This window comes from Catharus ustulatus, chromosome 29 (genome assembly GCF_009819885.2).
Source record: "Catharus ustulatus isolate bCatUst1 chromosome 29, bCatUst1.pri.v2, whole genome shotgun sequence".
Taxonomy (NCBI): Eukaryota; Metazoa; Chordata; class Aves; order Passeriformes; family Turdidae; genus Catharus; species Catharus ustulatus.
The window spans coordinates 5,647,748-5,664,904 of NC_046249.1; the positions used below are offsets into that span (position 1 = coordinate 5,647,748).

Sequence of the window (17,157 nt, forward strand, 5' to 3'; positions counted from 1 at the left end):
CCGTAGGCGCCGCCCGCCCGCCCCGCTCCCGGGCTTTATTTATTATTATTTTTTTTTTAGTTTTTGTTTTTTTTCTTTTTATTAATTTTTAGGAAAAAATATTTTTTTTGCTTGCCTTCCAAAAATATCCATCGCAACCTCCCCCCCCCCCCGCCATCCCCCAGCCCCGCCACCCCCGCAGCACATAAGGCCGGGCCGGGCGCGGGCTCCGCGCTCCCGCCGCCCGTCACCGCCGCCCCGCGCCCCCCGCCCCGCAGCCCGGCCCCCCGCCCGGAGCATGGCCCCCGGCAGCGCCACGGAGCCGGAGCGAGGGTGACCGCCCGCGGGGGACACTGTGCTGTGCCGCTGGCCTCGGAGGACTTTTACTATAATTACCATCATTGTTATTATTATTATTATTGGGTTTTTAATTTTTTAATTCTTTCGCGGGGCAGCGGTTTTTTCCTCCTCCTTCGGCGCGGTGGAAAACACACGTTTTAGACCAAAATCCCAAACCAGCCCATCCATCCTCTTTGCCTTGCGCTTCGCAGCAACTTGGAGCCCGTTAATTGCACTTGGCGATGGTAGGTCCCATGACACTTTCGTTTTCTCTTCTACTTCCCCCCTCTCCTCCCCCCGTGTGCGTGTGTTTGCGGGTGCCCCACGAGCAAAAGTTGCTGCCGGGGAGGGTGCGGCGGGGCGAGTTTAATACGGTGTCGGGGCGGGGGGGCGCGGGGCGGCGGGGGCGGGCGGGGGGAAGCTGCCGCCGTCTCTCCTCCCCCTGCCCACCCGCCCCGCGGTACCGGGGGGCGGAGGCGGCGGCGGGAGCCGCCCGGCGGGGAGGTCGCGGCGCGGCGCGGGGGAAGCCTCCGCAGCCAGCGGAGGGCTGGATGGAGCTGAAAATGGCCGCTAAAAAAGGGGCGGAGAGGCCGCCAGCCGCACCGACTTGAACTTGAAAGTGACGCCCGGGAGGGTCGCGCTCAAGTCCGCGCTGCGCGGGGCCGCCCTGCCCGAAGCGGGGTGGGAGAGGGGAATCACCATCTTCGATGGCAGAATAAAAACATTTCCCCCGGCCCCGCAGTGCGGGGCTTCGTCCGCTTCGCCTCTTGCCAGGCCATGGGGGGAGCGCGGCGGCGCGGCCCGAGCCGCCCCGGGAGGATGCGGAGAGCGGGCCCGCCCGGGCAAGTTTGCGCGGAGCCGCCGCATCCCGCGGGGACGGGGATGTTCCTGCGGGGGTAGCGTGAACCCCAACCCCGGGCGGAGATGGGCCACGGGGGCCGGCAGAGGTTGAGAGTGAAAATCAGTTGCGCGGAGAGAGGAGCTGCGGGGGCTCGTCCCCGCAGAGGAGAAAAAAAAAAATACAAACCAAAACAAACAACAAAAAAAAAAAAACGGTTTTCTGATTTTTTGGGAGGAAGAGGCTGGAGCCGCAGCCCCGCGCCGGGAGCCGCCGTGCTGCGGGTCGGGTCCCTGAAGGGCGCGGCGACCCCCGGTGCGGGAGGGGAGCGTGGCGCGGCCCCCCCGGGCCGGGATGTGCCCGGGGATCCCCTTTGTGTTCCGCCCGTGGCGCTCCCCGCGCGCTCTCTAATTAGCGTCATTAGCGCCCGCGATCGGCCAGGGCCGGGGGGTTGCGGAGTGAGAACTTGCGGTTGGGAGTTTGTCGGGCGCAAGCTCCACTTTTTTCACCTCCTGCTCTCTTTGTGCGGGAGGGGTTGCGGGGTTCCTGGGGACGAGGCGGGGGTGGTGGGGCTGCCCGTGGCACTTTCTTCCCCCGTGGCACCGTGATGCTGGCCGTGGTTAAATAACGCGGGTGAGGGGCGATAAGAGTCTCCGCGGGATGCGGCGGGGGCAGCGCGGAGCCGGCGGGGCGGCCCCCCCCGCATCGGGCTGGGTGCGGGGAGTAACACCGCTACCACCCCCCCGCGCCGGGGCGGCTGCCCAGAAGTTGCACATGAATCTGCAGGGTTTTTTCTCTCCCATCGCCGGATTGGCTCCGTTTAGTTTTAAAAAAATAAATAAATAAAAAATAAAACCTCCAAAACACCCAAAGCCGGGCGCGCTCGGCGCTGGCCGCGCCGGGCCGAGGGGGGATTCGCCGTCCCGCGGGGGCCCCGTCCCTCCCCCGCCCCCCCCCGCCCCGCAGCGCCTCGGCCCTGCGAGCCAAAGGGGGTTCCTACATCTTTAAATGGGATGTAATATTTTGGGATGGGCTTTTTTCATAACGTCACTTCATTCCTCGCTCTTTTTTTTCTTTTTTTTTTTTTTTTCATTTTCTCATTCTTTCTTTCCTCTCTCTCTCCGCTGCCCGGGTCTCGGATGGAGCCGCTTCCCTTCTAACTTCCCCGCCGCCCGTGCCTGCAGGCTGGGTGCGGACCCCCGACCCCCCCGGGGCGAGGATGACCCTTCTGCCTCTTTAAACCGCTCTCCCAAAACCCCCAAACAAACAACAACAACAACAAGAAAGCGCTTTATTTTCCAAAGGGGGGGGAAATTTTGCTTTTTATTTTTATTTTTTTTTCTAGGGGTTGGTTTGTTTTGGTTTTGGTTTTTTTTTTTTTAAGTCTTTTTGGCGGGGGGGTGGAAGTTGGAATCTTTTTATTTCCTCCTTGGCCCCCCCTCCCGCGGGGCCGCCCCCCCGAGCCCGGCTGCCCCCCCCCGGGCCCCGCAGAGCCGCTCCGGAGGAGAGAGAGAGAAAAAACGCCCGGACTGCTCCAGCCTCCGAAATGACTCAGTAACTTTTACGCCTCGAGTCTCAGCCCTGCAATTAGGCACTTTCCCAGCACGGCTCGGGATGTATTCGTCTCCTCTCTGCCTGACCCAGGTAACCGGGACCCCCCCGCGTCCCCCCTCCCCCAATTTGCTCCTTTCGCCGCAACAGACTTTAATAGTAGCAATGCAAAAAAAAAAAAAAAAAAAAAAAAAAAAAAGAAAAAAAAAACCCAAGAAAACTCAACAAAATGTGACACCCCCCCTCCCTAAAAATAATCATAACAGAGAAAGGCGGGTTGGGGCCGTGCAGGGCTGCTCAGAGGAGCCGCGTTCCCCTCTTGTCCCCCTCCCTTGCCTTTTGCAGGGCTTTTTTTATGGTGTTTCTGGTGCTTTTTGGGTTTTTCAGCCTTCACTTTCACTTGGGGCGTGGGGGGGTTGGAAGATTGCGTTGTGGTTTGGGTTTTATTTTTTGTTCGCTGCGCCCAGAGGTGGGTGGTGCGGGGAAGCCGCCGGCTTTGGGGGTGCGGGGGGGCAACCGTGGGGTGCGGGGAGTCCTCGGTGGGTTCGGGGACCCTTGGGGGGGGCTCGGTGCTGCAGGCTCGGGCTCGGCCGTGCAGCCTCTTGCGTAGTGTGAAACTTTTTCCTTCCCCCCCAGGCTAGCTGCACATGGTGGGGTCCAAGGGGTGAGGGTGGCACCGGCATTTTGTTCAAAATCCTCCAACTTTGGTACAATGTGCACCCAGCCGTGCCACGCTGCGCTGGCGGGTGAGAGGGCAGTGGGGGTGGTGCAGGGCAGGATGTGGGGGGCACCCCCTCAGTATCCGAGGCGAGGGGTGATGCCAGTCCCCGTCGGGGTGATAAGGGGCAGTCCCAAGCTGTGCGTGGGGACACCCGTGTCACCCCAGGCCACGCTGCCGTGGTGCGGTGGCACGAGGCAGGGTGGCTGTGCCTGGGCCCACGCTGCAGGCAAGCGGGGTGTCCCCGAAATCTCCCCCTACAGCCGGTACGGCCACAGGGGGAAGATTCAGGAACCCCCCCCTTGCCCACAGCACGACCACTGCGGCTCTGCCTTTGCATTGTGCTTATTGATCGCTGATATTTATTTAATTATTGAGCAGGCAGCTTTCCCCGCCTCGTAACCTGTTCCCTACTGGCAGCCGCTGCCCGCTCCGGGCCCGGCCTCGTGCTGCACCCCACGGGGGCTCTGCTGTGGGGAGGGGGTTCTGCTGCAGGACCCTGCCCGTGCCAGATTCCCTCCTGTCAGACCCCCCTCCCTTGGGACGCAGCTGCGGGCTGGATCTGGCTTTGCCTCGGGGCTTGGGTTCCGCTGCCCACAGGGGTCCGTGGGGGTCCCCTCGTGGTGCTGTGAGGTGCGGGGGCAGTGCGGGGTCCGGGCCCGGCTCTCCCCGGCCGCAGTGTGAGGCTGGTGAGGACACGGGCAGGGTGGGCAGAACCAAGGCTGCTCAGATGACCCTGAGGTGGTGCTCCCTGTCGTGTGGTTGACTTGGCAAGGGTCACACCTCAATCTGGCTTATTTACTTCTCTTTCTTTCTTGCTTGCTTGCTTTTTCTTTTTTATTTTCTTTTTTTTTTACTCTTTTTCTTTCTTTTCACTTTATATTTTTATTTGTACTTTTGTTTTTTCCCTTATTTTTCTTTTTTATTTTTTGCTTGCTTTTTTTCTTTCTTTCTGGCTTTTTTTCTATTTTCTTTTTTTCCCCGTCTCTTTTTTTCTTGCTTGCTTCTCCCCCTACCCCCCGGCCCCTTTTTTTTCTGTCTTTTTTTCCCTTTTCTTGCCATCCCGCCTTTCCTACCCTGACTCCATCCATGCCAGGGGTCCCACCACCTCCCAACCCTCCCAGTCTCCAGCTGGTGCTGGATTGGCAGTGCCTGTTGTTGCCAGCTCACAGTGCTGGTGTGATGTGGGAAGCCGTGCGGTCGCTGGCCGGGCCGGAGCTGGCAGAGCCTTTCTCCTCACAAACCCGTGCTGTTCCCAGCACTCCTCCTGGCTCCTCGGAGGGGAGCTGGTTTCTCCTCCGCGGATCCTCTGCCCCACTGCCAGGGCACAGGGAGGGCTCTGGTGCCCTTCCCTTCACCCTGGCATAGCCTCAGCTCCGGTCCAGCCCGGCTCGGATGGGAGCAGGCATCGTCCCCCACCACCAGCCCGGCCGTTCCCGTTCCCATTCCCGCTCCCGTTCCCATCCCACCCGCGGCGGGCAGGCTCGCCCGGGCTCGGGAGCTGCGGATGGTGATGTGGATACATTGGAACGTGCGCGGGAGCCGCCCTGCCCTGGCCTTTGCGCATCTCCCCACCACCAGCACTGCCAGCCCTGGAGCCCGGCACGGCTGCTGGGACCGCGGGACCCCTCGGGCAGGCGCCCTTCCCAGCCGGAACAGGCCCAAGCTGGAGAGCCCAGCGGCACCGAAATAGCCCTGGCAAAGGCATCGCCCGTGACACGCTCCTGGCCACGGCCTCGGCTGTGTCTGCCGTCAGGCAAGAGGGTGGCTCTGTGCCCTCCCCAGCTCTGTGTCCGTGCTTGGGGACTTCCTCCCGCTTCCGGAGCTCACCTCTGTCCCCGCTCAGGGACAGGCCGGGAAATCAAGAGGGAGCTGCCTAGATTAGCAGGGAAGCAGCACCGGAACCACCGCCATGCACGAGGCCTCACCCTGCCCACGGGGAAGCAGGGTGGGGGGTGTCCGGCTGCCCGGGCTCCAAAATAACCCTGGAGCTGAGCACCTGCCAGGGACCTGCACGTGTGTCCCCTGGGAGCTGCTGCCGAGAAGCCAAAGGGATTTCCAAAGCTATAATGGTTATCCTTGGCTCCTGGATCCGCAGTGGGGGGAGATTTGGGATAGTTCTGGTGGGAGAATATTGCAAATTTTATGACTGGTGGTGTTCCTACACCTCTGGCTCGTGCCTGGTACCTGGCAGTGCCCCCAGCACACCCCCAGTCCCTCACCCTGGTACCAGCAGGGTGGGAATGAAGTGAGATGGGCGCCATCCTCCAAGGCAGCCACAATGTTGGAAGCCGGGCATCCCGCCAGGGTCTGTACAGAGACCCTCTTCCCTCCCCCAGGCTCCATGCAGAGCTGATTATGGGATGGCAGAGGCAACGCACCCACATTGTTTGACAGAGAGCCAGTGGCCAGGCACGGACCCTCGTGTGTGCCACAGTCAGGACTCAGGATCTGAGGGGCGTTGGGGGGCACCTGGCTAAGCTGCCCTGGCACAAACCTCGGTACCAGCAAACGGGCACAACTCGGGGCCTGGGGGGTGGAGCTGGGCTGACAGAAGCATTGCAGCCACGTGGCACGGTCACAGCCACATCTCCAGGCATCCGAGGGGCTTCCACCTCTCCCGGCCACAGCTGGGCTCCGCACATCACTCGGCTGCCACCGCTGCCGCAAGCATGTGGCTGGAGCAGGGAGCTGCCTGCTGGGCACATCTCATGGGGCATCCTTTGGCAAGCCCCCTTCCCAAACGCATGGGGGCTTTTCAGCACCGGTGCTCACCCCCTCCACCAGTAGCTCCGGAGAACTGGTTTCCAGCCGGGAGCTCAGATCGGCTGCCAAAGGATGGGAGCAGCAAGCCGGGCATGGCGGGGGAAGAGAGGGAAGGTTGCAACACACTTTCAATTCTCCCATCTGCTGAGTATTGTTTGGGAAAAACAATGAGGCTGTTCTTTAAATGCAACCTTCGGGAGATCCTCGCTTTCCCCGCGGCGCCTGCCGCGCCGTGCCCGCCTGCCCTGGCGAGCCCTGCCCCGCTGCTCATGCCCGCTGCTCCTGCCTGATCCCATCTTAAATCCTCACCCAGGATCCTGTTTTCAGTGAGGTTTTTGATGCTGGATCGGAGGGCCGGCATGGGCATGCGGGAAGGCAGATGGGATAAAACCAGCTGCATGAGGGGCTGCTGGTTGGAGCTCACACTGTGCCGGTCTCCCCCTCATCACCTTGAATTTGTCTGGGGCCTAGTGCAGTAAATCAGCCACCCTTTTTCAAGGTACCTGCCGATTTCTCCCCTCCATGGGCAGCTTTTCCCTGTTCACGGTTCCTTCCCTGACCGTGGTTCAGGTCCCTCATGCGCTCAGTTCCCTCTGTGCTGGGGCAGGGAGTGATCCCACTGCATGCCCAGCGCTGCGGGTGTGCGCACGCCTTTGCAGACTGCTGAACAAAGCCCAGCTGCCAGAGCCCAGAGCACTGCCCAGAGCTCTTGGAGCAATTGGGAATAGCTCCCTTTGGAGCTTTCCTATTCCCCTGAGCCTGGTAGGGCTGGGGATGCATGCTGACAGCCGTAGCCTGATCCTGTTTTGACCTGGTGGTTTTTGACCTGGTGGTTTTCTCCACTTTCAGGGGTGGCTGTGGCGCGGACGGTGTGGCCAGGGCAGTGCTGGCGTGGCAAGGCTCCCGGTGCAGAGGAACCATAGCAAGGCTGCCCAGCCAGCCCTTATCAAGGCACAGCAAAGAGCGAGAAAGGCGGTTCCCTGAGGAGCCCTGGGCTCCTGGAATGGGGAGCTCAAAAGCCCAGGGGAGAAGTGCCACACTGGCACTGAGGGATCCATCCCGACCCAGGGCGGTGCACAGCGAGGAGGGCCTTGGGACTCACAAGGAAATGGAGGATCAGTGTCTCCCACCTGTGAGGTGGTGGAGGCAGGTCCCTGCCAGGTAGGGCTCTCTGGGAATGGCCCCAGGGACAAAGACAGCTTGCCCTGTTTGCTCACCTTCCTTCCTTGTCCGATGGTGCCTGTGCCAGCCATCCCTGTGCCTGGCCCCTGGACACGTCCCTGCAGCCCAAGGGGTGCCCATTTTCCCACCATCACTCCCATCGTGCCTGCACCTGTTCTAGCCACAAGCCAAGCCCTTGGCAGGATGGGCATGGTGATCCTAATGGGGAGCATCCCCAGAGTCCCTCACTGGAGGGGAAGGAGAGTTGTCAGGGAGGTAAAATCCCTCTCTGTGAAGCTGGCATGCTGCCTGCCACCCCCGGCTGTGCTGTGTCTCCTCTGCACAGGGATGGCAGTGCCAGCACAGAGCATCTCCGAGGGGGCTGGCTGCCTGTGGGAAGGGGCTGAAGGGGCTGCTGTACACCCAAGCTGGGAAGTGCAGGCAGGACCGTGGGGTGGCAGGGATGTGCTCCTTAGGGACCCATGGGGAGAGGATTTCTCCCACAGCACCGTGGGTTGTGCCGGGCAGGTCGAGGCAGGGTGGTGAAGGCGATGGGAGCAGCCAGGGCATCAGTGGGTGCCAGGCCCTGCCAGAATCATGTGGCATCACTGGTGACGTTGGTGTGGCGTGGCCGAGGGCTGCTGGTGGGGCTGAATCTGAGTGAGGCAAAGCTTCATGGTGGACTAGGAGTGCCCAGTGCCAAATAGATTTTCAGTACCTGGATGCTTTTGGGTTCACCAAATTGGTGCAGACCAAAGCCTGAGCTCAGCCTCCCTCCCTGCCCTGGAAGCCAGACTCCCTGAGATCTCACCCTCAGACTCCTGGGACGTGCCAGCTGCAGGGAGGGTAGGCACAGGGTACCCCCGGGCATCCCAGGGCCTGGCTCGCACCCGGGCGGGCGGCTGAGCTCGCCATCCGTCATGTCGGCCCTGGGCAGGCATCCCCCGCGGCCGGACGCTCTGTGCCAGTTTGGCTGGCACCCAACGCCCTGTGCCGGCCGCCAAGACCCGGAGCTTCCCAAGTCCTGGAGAGGAGCTGGGAAAGGATCCCGTGGCCCAGGTGCGGCAGCGCTCACGCGCTGGGGGACCTGGGGCCAGCCACTGCCAAGGATTGATTTCTTGGTTAACTCACCACTGCTCTAAAAGCACATTAATCCTCCTTCCCCGGCCAGCAGCCAGCACTGAGCAGCATTTTGGGTGAAATCCCCAGGTCTGGGCTTCAGGTTGCCTGCCGTGGACGTTGCCCTCCCTACCACCACCACTCCAGCAGCACTACCTGGCACGGGAGCACTGGGATCTGGCCCTCCTGCTGACCCCTCTTCCCTTATTCAAGTCCATAGCCAGGTGGATTTTTTTTAAAACTGGGGTTTTTGTTTTGTCTTTTAAGAAGGCTTTCGCTCTCCTTGCAAAGGGCCCCTGCATTCCCTTCACAGGGAAATGGTATTTGACCGGCTGTTGTACAAAAAACCCCCAACATGTTTCTGATCACAAAAAAACAAGAAATATTTTTGCTTTCAAAGGAAAAAAAAAAAAAAAAGCTCATGAGAGAGTAATGTTGATTTTCCACCCAGACATTTCCCCTTTCCCCAAAGCAGCCCTGAAAATGAGAGACACCACTGCTCCCTCCACACCCCTGCACGGTGGATGTCACTCAGGGCTCATCTGGGTGCTGGCAGGTTGTTAACAACACCAGGTGTGGGCCCCCCCTCTCTGCTCAGACCCCCTTTTCCAGGTGCTCCCGCATTGCACAGGCACGTGGGGCTGCCGGGAGGACCGCGAGCGCCGGTGACCTGCTGGCTGTCCCCAGGGAGCCACCCATCACTGTGTGCTGCAGAGGCGCCGCCGCCAGCCCGCCTCGCCCCGCTGCCACAGGCGACGAGGCCGCTTGGTCCCACGGTTGCCTGGCGGGAGCTGTGATGTGCCGGATCCTGCACCCCCTCCTGCCGTCCCTGGCTGCTGCCCAGCGATTTGGGAAAGCGAGACGGCGCAGGCTGAAATGTGACCCCCGCCACGCTGCGCCGCAAAATCTCCTTTAGTAACCTGTGCGCCAGGACAGCGAGCGCGCGGCGTGAATACCAATGAGGGGAAAAGTGCCGAGTAAAGAGTTTTTGGTGGAAATGGCATCGCATGAGAAAGAGAGCGGGAGCGAGCGGGCGAGTGCGCGCCCGGAGCCTCCGCTGCGCACGGGCACAGTGGGGCACACACGTGTGCGCACCTGTGGCCCGCGAGGTTGGAGGCTGAGCGTGGCAGAGTGCCAGGGTCGTGCCACCCTGGCGAGCACGAGGGAGATGGGAATGGGGGTGATGAGCGCAAGGGACTGCGAAGCAGCAGTTGAGGGACACGTGGCGAGGGGTTACCACGGGCAGTGTGTCCGCAGGGTCCGGGGCACTTCCTTGGCACATCGTAGCCCCGGCCACAGGGAACGGCTCCCTTTACGCGGCGCAGTGCGCTGCTGATCAAAGGCGCAGGCGGGGAGGGCGCGGGCCTGTGCGAGCAGCGCCCTGGCTGCGCGCCACCCCACCTTCCCGCTCCGCTCCCCCGGGAGTTTGTTAAACAAATTTCTCTAATTGCACAAGCCAAGGAGTTTGTTGGAGAAAAAAGCCGGGGAAATTCCCCTCCTCTGGGCCACCCCTTCCCCGCTTCCCTCGGGGCAGCCGGCGCAGAGCGAGCAGGTCCTCCCCACGACCCCCGGCTCTGCAGGAGGCTGTGACCCCGACGCCTGCGGGGCGCAGCTGCGGGGTGTCCTCATGTCACCCCCGCCTACGCAAGGACGTCCCCTGCGCGACCTCTTCGCAGCCGGGTCACACACATTCCCTCCCGTCCAGCCCTCGGGGTCAGACCCTGTCACCTAACGCGGTGACACCCAGCACCGCCGGCTGCCCTTCCCGGCTGGCATTCTCCATCGCTTGGCTGAGCACCCCTGGAAACGGCCTTTGTGAGCCTCCCATGGGCAGCCCCTGACATCGAATCCCGTCGGATTAGCGAATGTACGGGATAAAAGCCTCGGCTTGGCGGCTGTTCTGTGCCTGGTGGGGGCTGAGGCGGTGTCCCTGCCAAGAAGGGACGATGCGCGGCCGGGTCCTGCCCCGGGTCTCGCTGAGGTCATGGCTATAGATAGCCTGGGAGGGCGCAGCGCCGAGGGCAGGATCCTCGTGCCCTTGCCAGCTGCACCGACAGCCCTGTGGGCACCCGCTGCCTGGGAGAAGACGCTGCCAGCGCGCTGGGGGTTGCTGATGGACGGGTTGGCTGGGCCAGCCTCTGGCCACCGCCAGGTGACAATCTGGTGCTGCAGGGTGTGACCCTACACCTGCAGGGATGTTAAGACCCAGCCGCTCTCCACCCTCCATGGTGAGTGAGGTCCTGCAGCCTCCACTGATGCAGTGATCTGGGGCAGCTTTTTCTATTGCTTCCTACCCTGTTTCTTTCTTCCTCCAAGCAAATGCCAGGCTGGAGCACCCCCACCACCACCCTTTGCACTTGGGTGAAAAGCTGCTGGGTTGGGGAGTGCGGGCCAGGGTTTGCCCCCTCCAGCTGCCCAGTCTGGGTTCAGCTCAGCTCCCAGCAAAGCCAGGTAGGCATGTGCCCAGGGTGCCCCCACCAGCCCCATGGGGCTCTGGAGCGCCGGGGTGGCTGGGAAAGGCGTTGTTGATGAGGGCACTAAAAATAGAGTGGGACTGGGATCTTAATGGGACTTTGTGGGAAACCTGGAAACATTTTCTCATCCCCATAAATGAGTCCAGATGCATTAACGATGACTGCATTGCATCCTGAGGTACCACCGGAGGGAACCGGGACGCGCTCATCAGCTTCCTCGCCTTGCGGTGGGGAATTGGTTGGAGAGAGGAGTCGCCAGCAGCAGCTGGGGACAGAGGGGACAGGGACAGGAGCTTTCCCAGCATCACCTTGGTGAGGACCTCAGACCCTATGCCAGGGTCTCTGTTGCCAGTGCCCGTGGGCACTCACAGCTCTTCGTGCGGCAGGCACCGTGCAATGTGCACAGGTTGGTCGTGGCACAATGGCCCCGTGAGCTTTCTGGAGGACCCCAGGTCCCAAGGTGGCCAGTGGGGAGAGGGTGAGGTGACGCAGGAGGGCCCTCAGTCCTTGCCATTGGTCTGGTATGCTGGTATCCCGGTGTGCCCTGCAGTGGCAATCGAGCTGGTGGGATCCGGCCTGTCGAGGGGTTTTTCCTGTTCTGTCGTGGAGTTGTGACTGGGGTATTGGCTCCCAAAGCGCCCGACCCCACTGGGGGACCTTGGACTCCCCTAGAGGATGGCTCGGGGCCAGCCTGGGCAAGGAGCCCAGGGCGGGTGGCTGTTGGAGCACCACGAGGCAGATTGTCACGGCTGTCTCCGCGGTATGGCAGTATCACTTAGCGGTTACAGCCGCACCCGGGAGGCAAGGGCAGTCCTGTCCCGGGCCTCAGCTTACATCCAGGTGGGGAATAGCACCCGGCATGGAAGGAGGGCACTCGCCCCCTGCCCCAACCTGGGCTGCTGACCCATCACGTGGGGGACAAGGGGACTGGCCACTGCCACCAGCCTCCGCGCCGGGCACCGCCGGAGCCCAGCGTCCCGAACAGAGTCCCTTTGTGCAGGTCAGCCCCCACCCACTTCTGTCGCTTGGAAGGCATCCAAAACCCTCCCAAAATAGGACCCAGCCGGGCTCAGCCTTTGAATCTCCCCAGGAAGGCTCTGCTGAGCTGCCGAAAGAGGATGAACATCCCCCTTCCACACCATTGAACCATTCCCATCCTTCAGTGCTCGCGGTGCAGGGCCCGGCTAGGCTCAGAGCTGACCCTTTGGGGCCACGCCCAGCCCCTTTGATCTCCAGGCACCACCCTGTGCCTCAGTTTCTCCGTCTCTCTGTGGAGGGTCCTGGCATGTTGTCCAGAGCACCCAGGGAGCCGATGAGATACTGGAGGACTGAGCCTTTGGCATATCCCTGGCAGAGCAAAGGCACTGGGGCTGTGGGGTGGGGGCCATGAACTCTTCACCTTCAGGGCCCTGGGGTGGCCAATCCTGCTACAAGGTCGCTGATTCTGTGGCAAAAGGCCGGGGCTATTTTTAACCACTGACTTGCTCCAGGGATTGGATTTGCAGTGGAGTGAGCCCCACAAACCCATCACAACACTGCCCATCATGGGGAGCAGAGATACCCTCAAGTGCCAATCCCTCCCAGCAGGCACCCCCAGGAGGGAGCTGGGGACACCCCTCTGCACCCCTACATCTTTAATGGTGCATGATGGTGGGGAATTAATCCCCCTCGGAAAGGCCAGGGCAAAGCAGGCAGGACTAAAAATATGTTGGGAGGGAAATAAAACCTCCTGCGTCAGGGGCTAAAGCTGGGCTGAGAGCCCTGGACCCGGCCCAGCGGGGCTGGAGGGACCCTTTCTGGTGGTGGCCCCTCCCCAGAGCGAATACAGTGCTGCCAGCCCCAACACATCTCCCGTCTCAGTTTCCCTCTCTGCTCCTGGGAGCAAACTCCATCCCTGGATCACATCTTGGCAGCTCCCAGGCTGAGACCCTGGGATATGGGACGGGTAAAGTGCTGGGTCTCAAACACCGCAGCCCCCGCCATGGGCCAGGAGCAGGGATGGTGGGGACGGGCCACCCCCAGGGCCCCGCGCTGACGCAGGGCAGGGCGGAGGAGCTAGCAGCGCCAGGACCCGTTGGCAAAGATTTTTTTTTTTTTTTTCCAGTTCCATAAAATATTTCCCTTCCTTGGAGCCCCGGGGGTGTTTCGGCTGGGAAGCCACGTGGCTGTGGTGTTGCTGGCCACGGGATGCTTCCCAGGACGAGGGGACATCCCCTTGGCCATGGGCTGGGTCCCCCCTGTGCTGCTTCCAGACCTCTCCCAGACCTCAGCAGTCACCGTCGCATCCTGCCTCTTCTGTGGGCTGGCCTGGCAGGTGACGTGCCTCAGTTTCCTTATTTTTGGAAAGGCAGCGCCTCACCCTGGGGGCAGGTGGGGTCACCTTGGGAAAGTGACTGAGCCGTCGGCTCCCAAACCCCAAAGGGGACGCGCGGAGACGGCACCTGGGGAAACGGAGGCACCCAGGAAGTCCAAGTGAGTCTCCAGGAAGGCAGCGAATGGTTTTGGGCTCTCACACCATCAAGTCTCCCTCAGCAGAGCCCTCTTGGCTCCTCCACCACCCAGCGCTAGCTGTGTTGCTACTGGATACATCCCTGGGGCACCTGTACCCCTCCCTGCATGCTAGGCACGCTGCTCCCTAGGTTGGGGTGCATTTAGGAAACCCGGGGACCGGCAATGCCAGTTATTGCTGGGGTGGGGGTGCACGCAGGCAGACCAGAGGCGGTGCTGGGCACGGTGTCGGGGCACGTACCATGCCGCCGGAGAAGCCCCCTCCGGCTCCATCCCACCTGGGCCACCCCCAGCTGCCGTCTGCGGGGCAGGCTGTGCTGGCTGGCGGGGGCCCAGGCAGCGCTGGCACCGGAGCCCGGGGCTGCCAAGAGAGCTGCTTTTCTTCCTGCTGTTTTCCAAAGCAACTGGCAGGTTCTCTGCCGCCGCGGCCTCCTGTGACCCGCGGCCTCGGCGCGCTCCCCGCGCCCCCGCTCGCAGCCGCAGCACCTGTGAGGGCGAGCGCCGGCACCGCTCCCGCCCCGGCACGTAGGCGCGGGCAGGTGGGCACCGGCCCGGCCCCCGGGGGCGGCGGGGACCTGCCTGCTCTGGGGCGGCTCAGAGGACCAGGCGGGGCGTTTTTGGGCAGCACCAGGTGTGGGGACCCCAGGGCGACTCAATGAGGGGTGTGTGGTCACCGTGGTCCCGGGTGCGTGGTGAGCACCAGGGGCTGTACGAGCCCACCCACCCCGTCCTGGGCTGATCCTGAGCAGGGCTGAACATCGCGGCAGCAAATGAGGGGTGGGAGCCCCTCTCTGCCTTCTGCTCACCCTTCCACCAGAACCCATAGCGGGAACAGTCCAGCCCACCCACAGCCCCCAGCCACGCATGGATGTTGGCCGGGGGATGCTCTTGGCTCTGGAGGGGAAAAAGAAGCCACAGACAGGATCTGGAGAGAGAGAAGCTGTGAGGAGGATGCGCGGTGTCCTGCCTTCACCTCCTCTGTGCCAGTGGTGCCAGCCAGATGCCCGGGGCACCGAGGCTCTGTGCCCCGGCGTGGGCTGCAGGAGGGGTTTTGCAAGTGAGGGGCTGGGTCGGCCAAGAGCTGGGGGAGAACGTGGCTGTAACAGAGTGTTCTGCCCACGTGCTCTGTCGTGGGGCCTGCACAGCTCATACCTGCCCTGGGAGCCTCAGCTGCCCCCATGCCCCCTCGCTGCCCCAGCACAGTGCTGCTGCTCTCCCTGCCAGGGGAAACCACGATCCGATGTGGAGCAGGCCGGGACGCCCGGCCGCGCCACACCGGCGAGCAGCAAAAATTATGAATAAGCTCTTGTTAATAAATACTTTATGATGAATCCAAATAGATTTCCTCCTCTGGAGCAATTATTGTAAAATGGGCTCTAATAGGGTGCAGGGCGGCCCCGGGAAGGGCTGGGTGCCTTTCAGGGCCTAAGTGCCTCCTTCCATCCCCTCTAATGAGCACTTCCCAATCATTTGCATCTGTCTCGGCAACAGGTCTCATTACCAGGTTAACTCATTACCCAGAGCCGCTTCAGCTAACAGTTACAAGCAGCTACCGGAGGCTCCGCGGTCCATGCTAAGGGCATCCACGGACTCTGGTGAGGGGAAAGCAAGCCCCTGCTGTGCCCTTTTAAGGTACAGGGATTTTCAGGATTACTGGAACCTCTGTAGTCGCATCCCCCCCTGCCACCACGCCAAGGCTTCCCGTGGGGGCACGGAGCCCAGTGCCTGACTTGCCAGCCCCTGTCCAGGCTCGCAGGGCCGCGGGACCTGGTATGAGCAGCAGCCGTGGGAGCCGGCAGCAGTTCGGAGGTGTGTGGCTGCTGGAGGGACGGCTGAGCATCTTTGCATGGAGTAAACCCTGTGTGGTCCCTGCAGGGCTGCGATGCAGGGAGGTTGTCCTGTGTCGCGCCCTGCCCGCGGTGGGGATGGCACCCCGCTCCTCCCTGCAGCCCAGGCCATGCTGGTGGGGAGCAAAACCAACTGCTGAGGTGTCTGACCCCTCCCGTCCCGCTCCTCCTCCTCCGCCCCTCACCCCAGCGCCTCCCCCGTGAAAACTGCTCGGGAATTTCCTGAGGAAACGTGGGGTTTTTTTGGTTTTTTTTTTCATCGGAAAATTCAGGCTGTTTCACTGAGCCCGACCTGTTTGGACAAGGCGCTGGAGTGGAGGATGCTCGGAGGGTGGCCGTGCCAGGTGCCCGTGCCAGGTGCTGTGTCCCTGCATGGCACGGACCATCCCCGCTGCCCCCAGGGTGGAGGGTCCCTGGAGTGCAGAGCCCAGCGCTGCCGAGCTGGTGGCAGAAGCACGGGAAGGGGCAGCGCCTCAGCTGTACCCCTTCCCAATCCCTGGCGCTGCCAAACCCTGGGCTGCGGAGGAGTTAATCCTCCATGGCATGCCCTGCTCAACACAGCGCATCCCTCCTTCCTCTCCCCACTCCACCGCAAGACAGAGCCGGGCTGGACCTGTGCCTCAGTTTCCCCTCACAGCACCTGGCATGGAAAGCCAGCCCCCCAGCAGCCCCTGGAAAGGGGGTACAGGGGGGCTTGGAGCGGAGCCGGCAGCACCCGACGCAGGCGTGCTCCTGCCTGGGTTGCAGGGCTTTACAAGCCTGGGTTGGATGAGGCCCAAGCGCAGGCTCTGCTGCCAGATTCCCATCCGGAAATGCCCCGGGAGCAGCCTCGTCTGGGGTATTGCCGCACGTCTCTGCTTCCCAGCCCCGCAAAGGAAAAACAGCAGGAGAAACACTTAACCAGTCCATTGCCGGCACTCGGGCTGCTGGACGGGGGAACCCCGGTGGGAATCTGGGACTGGGACGGACAGAGTGCATCCCTCCTGCCTTTTCCTTCCCGAGTGCGTCCAGTGTGAAGCCGGCTGGTGCCAACCGGGATGGTGTGCCCGGCTGAGGGGCTCACTGGCTGCACGGGGACGGTCCCCACGTCCTTTAGCTTGTCTCCTGAGCCCTCAACAGCAGCCCTTCCCGTGTGCTTGTCCTGGTGCCCCCCAGCCGCCCTCGCCTGCCCTGCTAAAGCGGCTTAACCGCGGCATCGCGGCGCGGGTTAAGCCGGGCGGGAGGGAAAGTTGGCGAGGGGCTGATTGGCTTTGGGTGCAGGTCCCAGCCTGCCGTAATCCCGGAGAAGTGGGGGGGGGGGCTGCCATAGCTTCGGGGGCACCGAGGGCTGCAGGGACTTCTGCACGCAGCGGGTTTTTGAAGGGTCTCAGTTATGGGTCCGAGAGAGAACTGCAAATTCTCGGCAGCGTGGCGGGGTAGAGCACAGAAACTCGGGTTTGCTGCCACCATGCCCAGATAACCTAGTTCCTGCCACGCTTCCCTGCTGTGGTGCCTGGGGTGGCACTTCCCAAGCGGGAGAGCAGGGATGGGGACAATGGTGCGGTGTCCCCCTAGCCCTGCGGCCAGCCCTGCCGCCGGCTGCCTGGGGAGGGTGGCGGGGCCAGGGGATGGCAGCAATTTGTCGGTCTCGTCTGAATAACCGGCCACCAAGGAAGATCAGCCGCCCACCGCCCCGGCCAAGTATTGTTTTTGGAACTCACTGCTGCTTTTTTCGGCTCCTGTCTTACTTTTCTTTGACCTTCTTCCCTGATTTAAGACACATGCCCAGCCCTTGCCCAGCTGCACTGAATTAGCGGCTGCTGCTGGGGAGGGAAGCAGCAACCAGAGCCTGTGGCCGCCCCGGGAGCAGCCGGCGGG

At 62.2% G+C, this 17,157-nt stretch overlaps 1 protein-coding gene across 4 annotated transcripts in view; it reads left to right on the forward strand.

Annotated features, from left to right (window-relative positions):
* The first annotated feature begins 260 nt into the window (after window positions 1-260).
* The window catches only part of NFIC (nuclear factor I C), a 40,643-nt gene continuing 23,746 nt past the window's right edge, over window positions 261-17,157 (forward strand). For 2 of the 4 annotated variants that reach the window (XM_033082242.2, XM_033082243.1), the window contains exon 1: window positions 2,618-2,800. In XM_033082242.2, coding sequence (XP_032938133.1) covers window positions 2,771-2,800 — 30 coding nt within the window. In that variant the 5' untranslated portion in view covers window positions 2,618-2,770. Of the gene's footprint in view, window positions 564-2,616; window positions 2,801-17,157 lie in introns of those variants that run through there. The other 2 variants (XM_033082241.2, XM_033082240.2) reach the window with 2 other exon arrangements.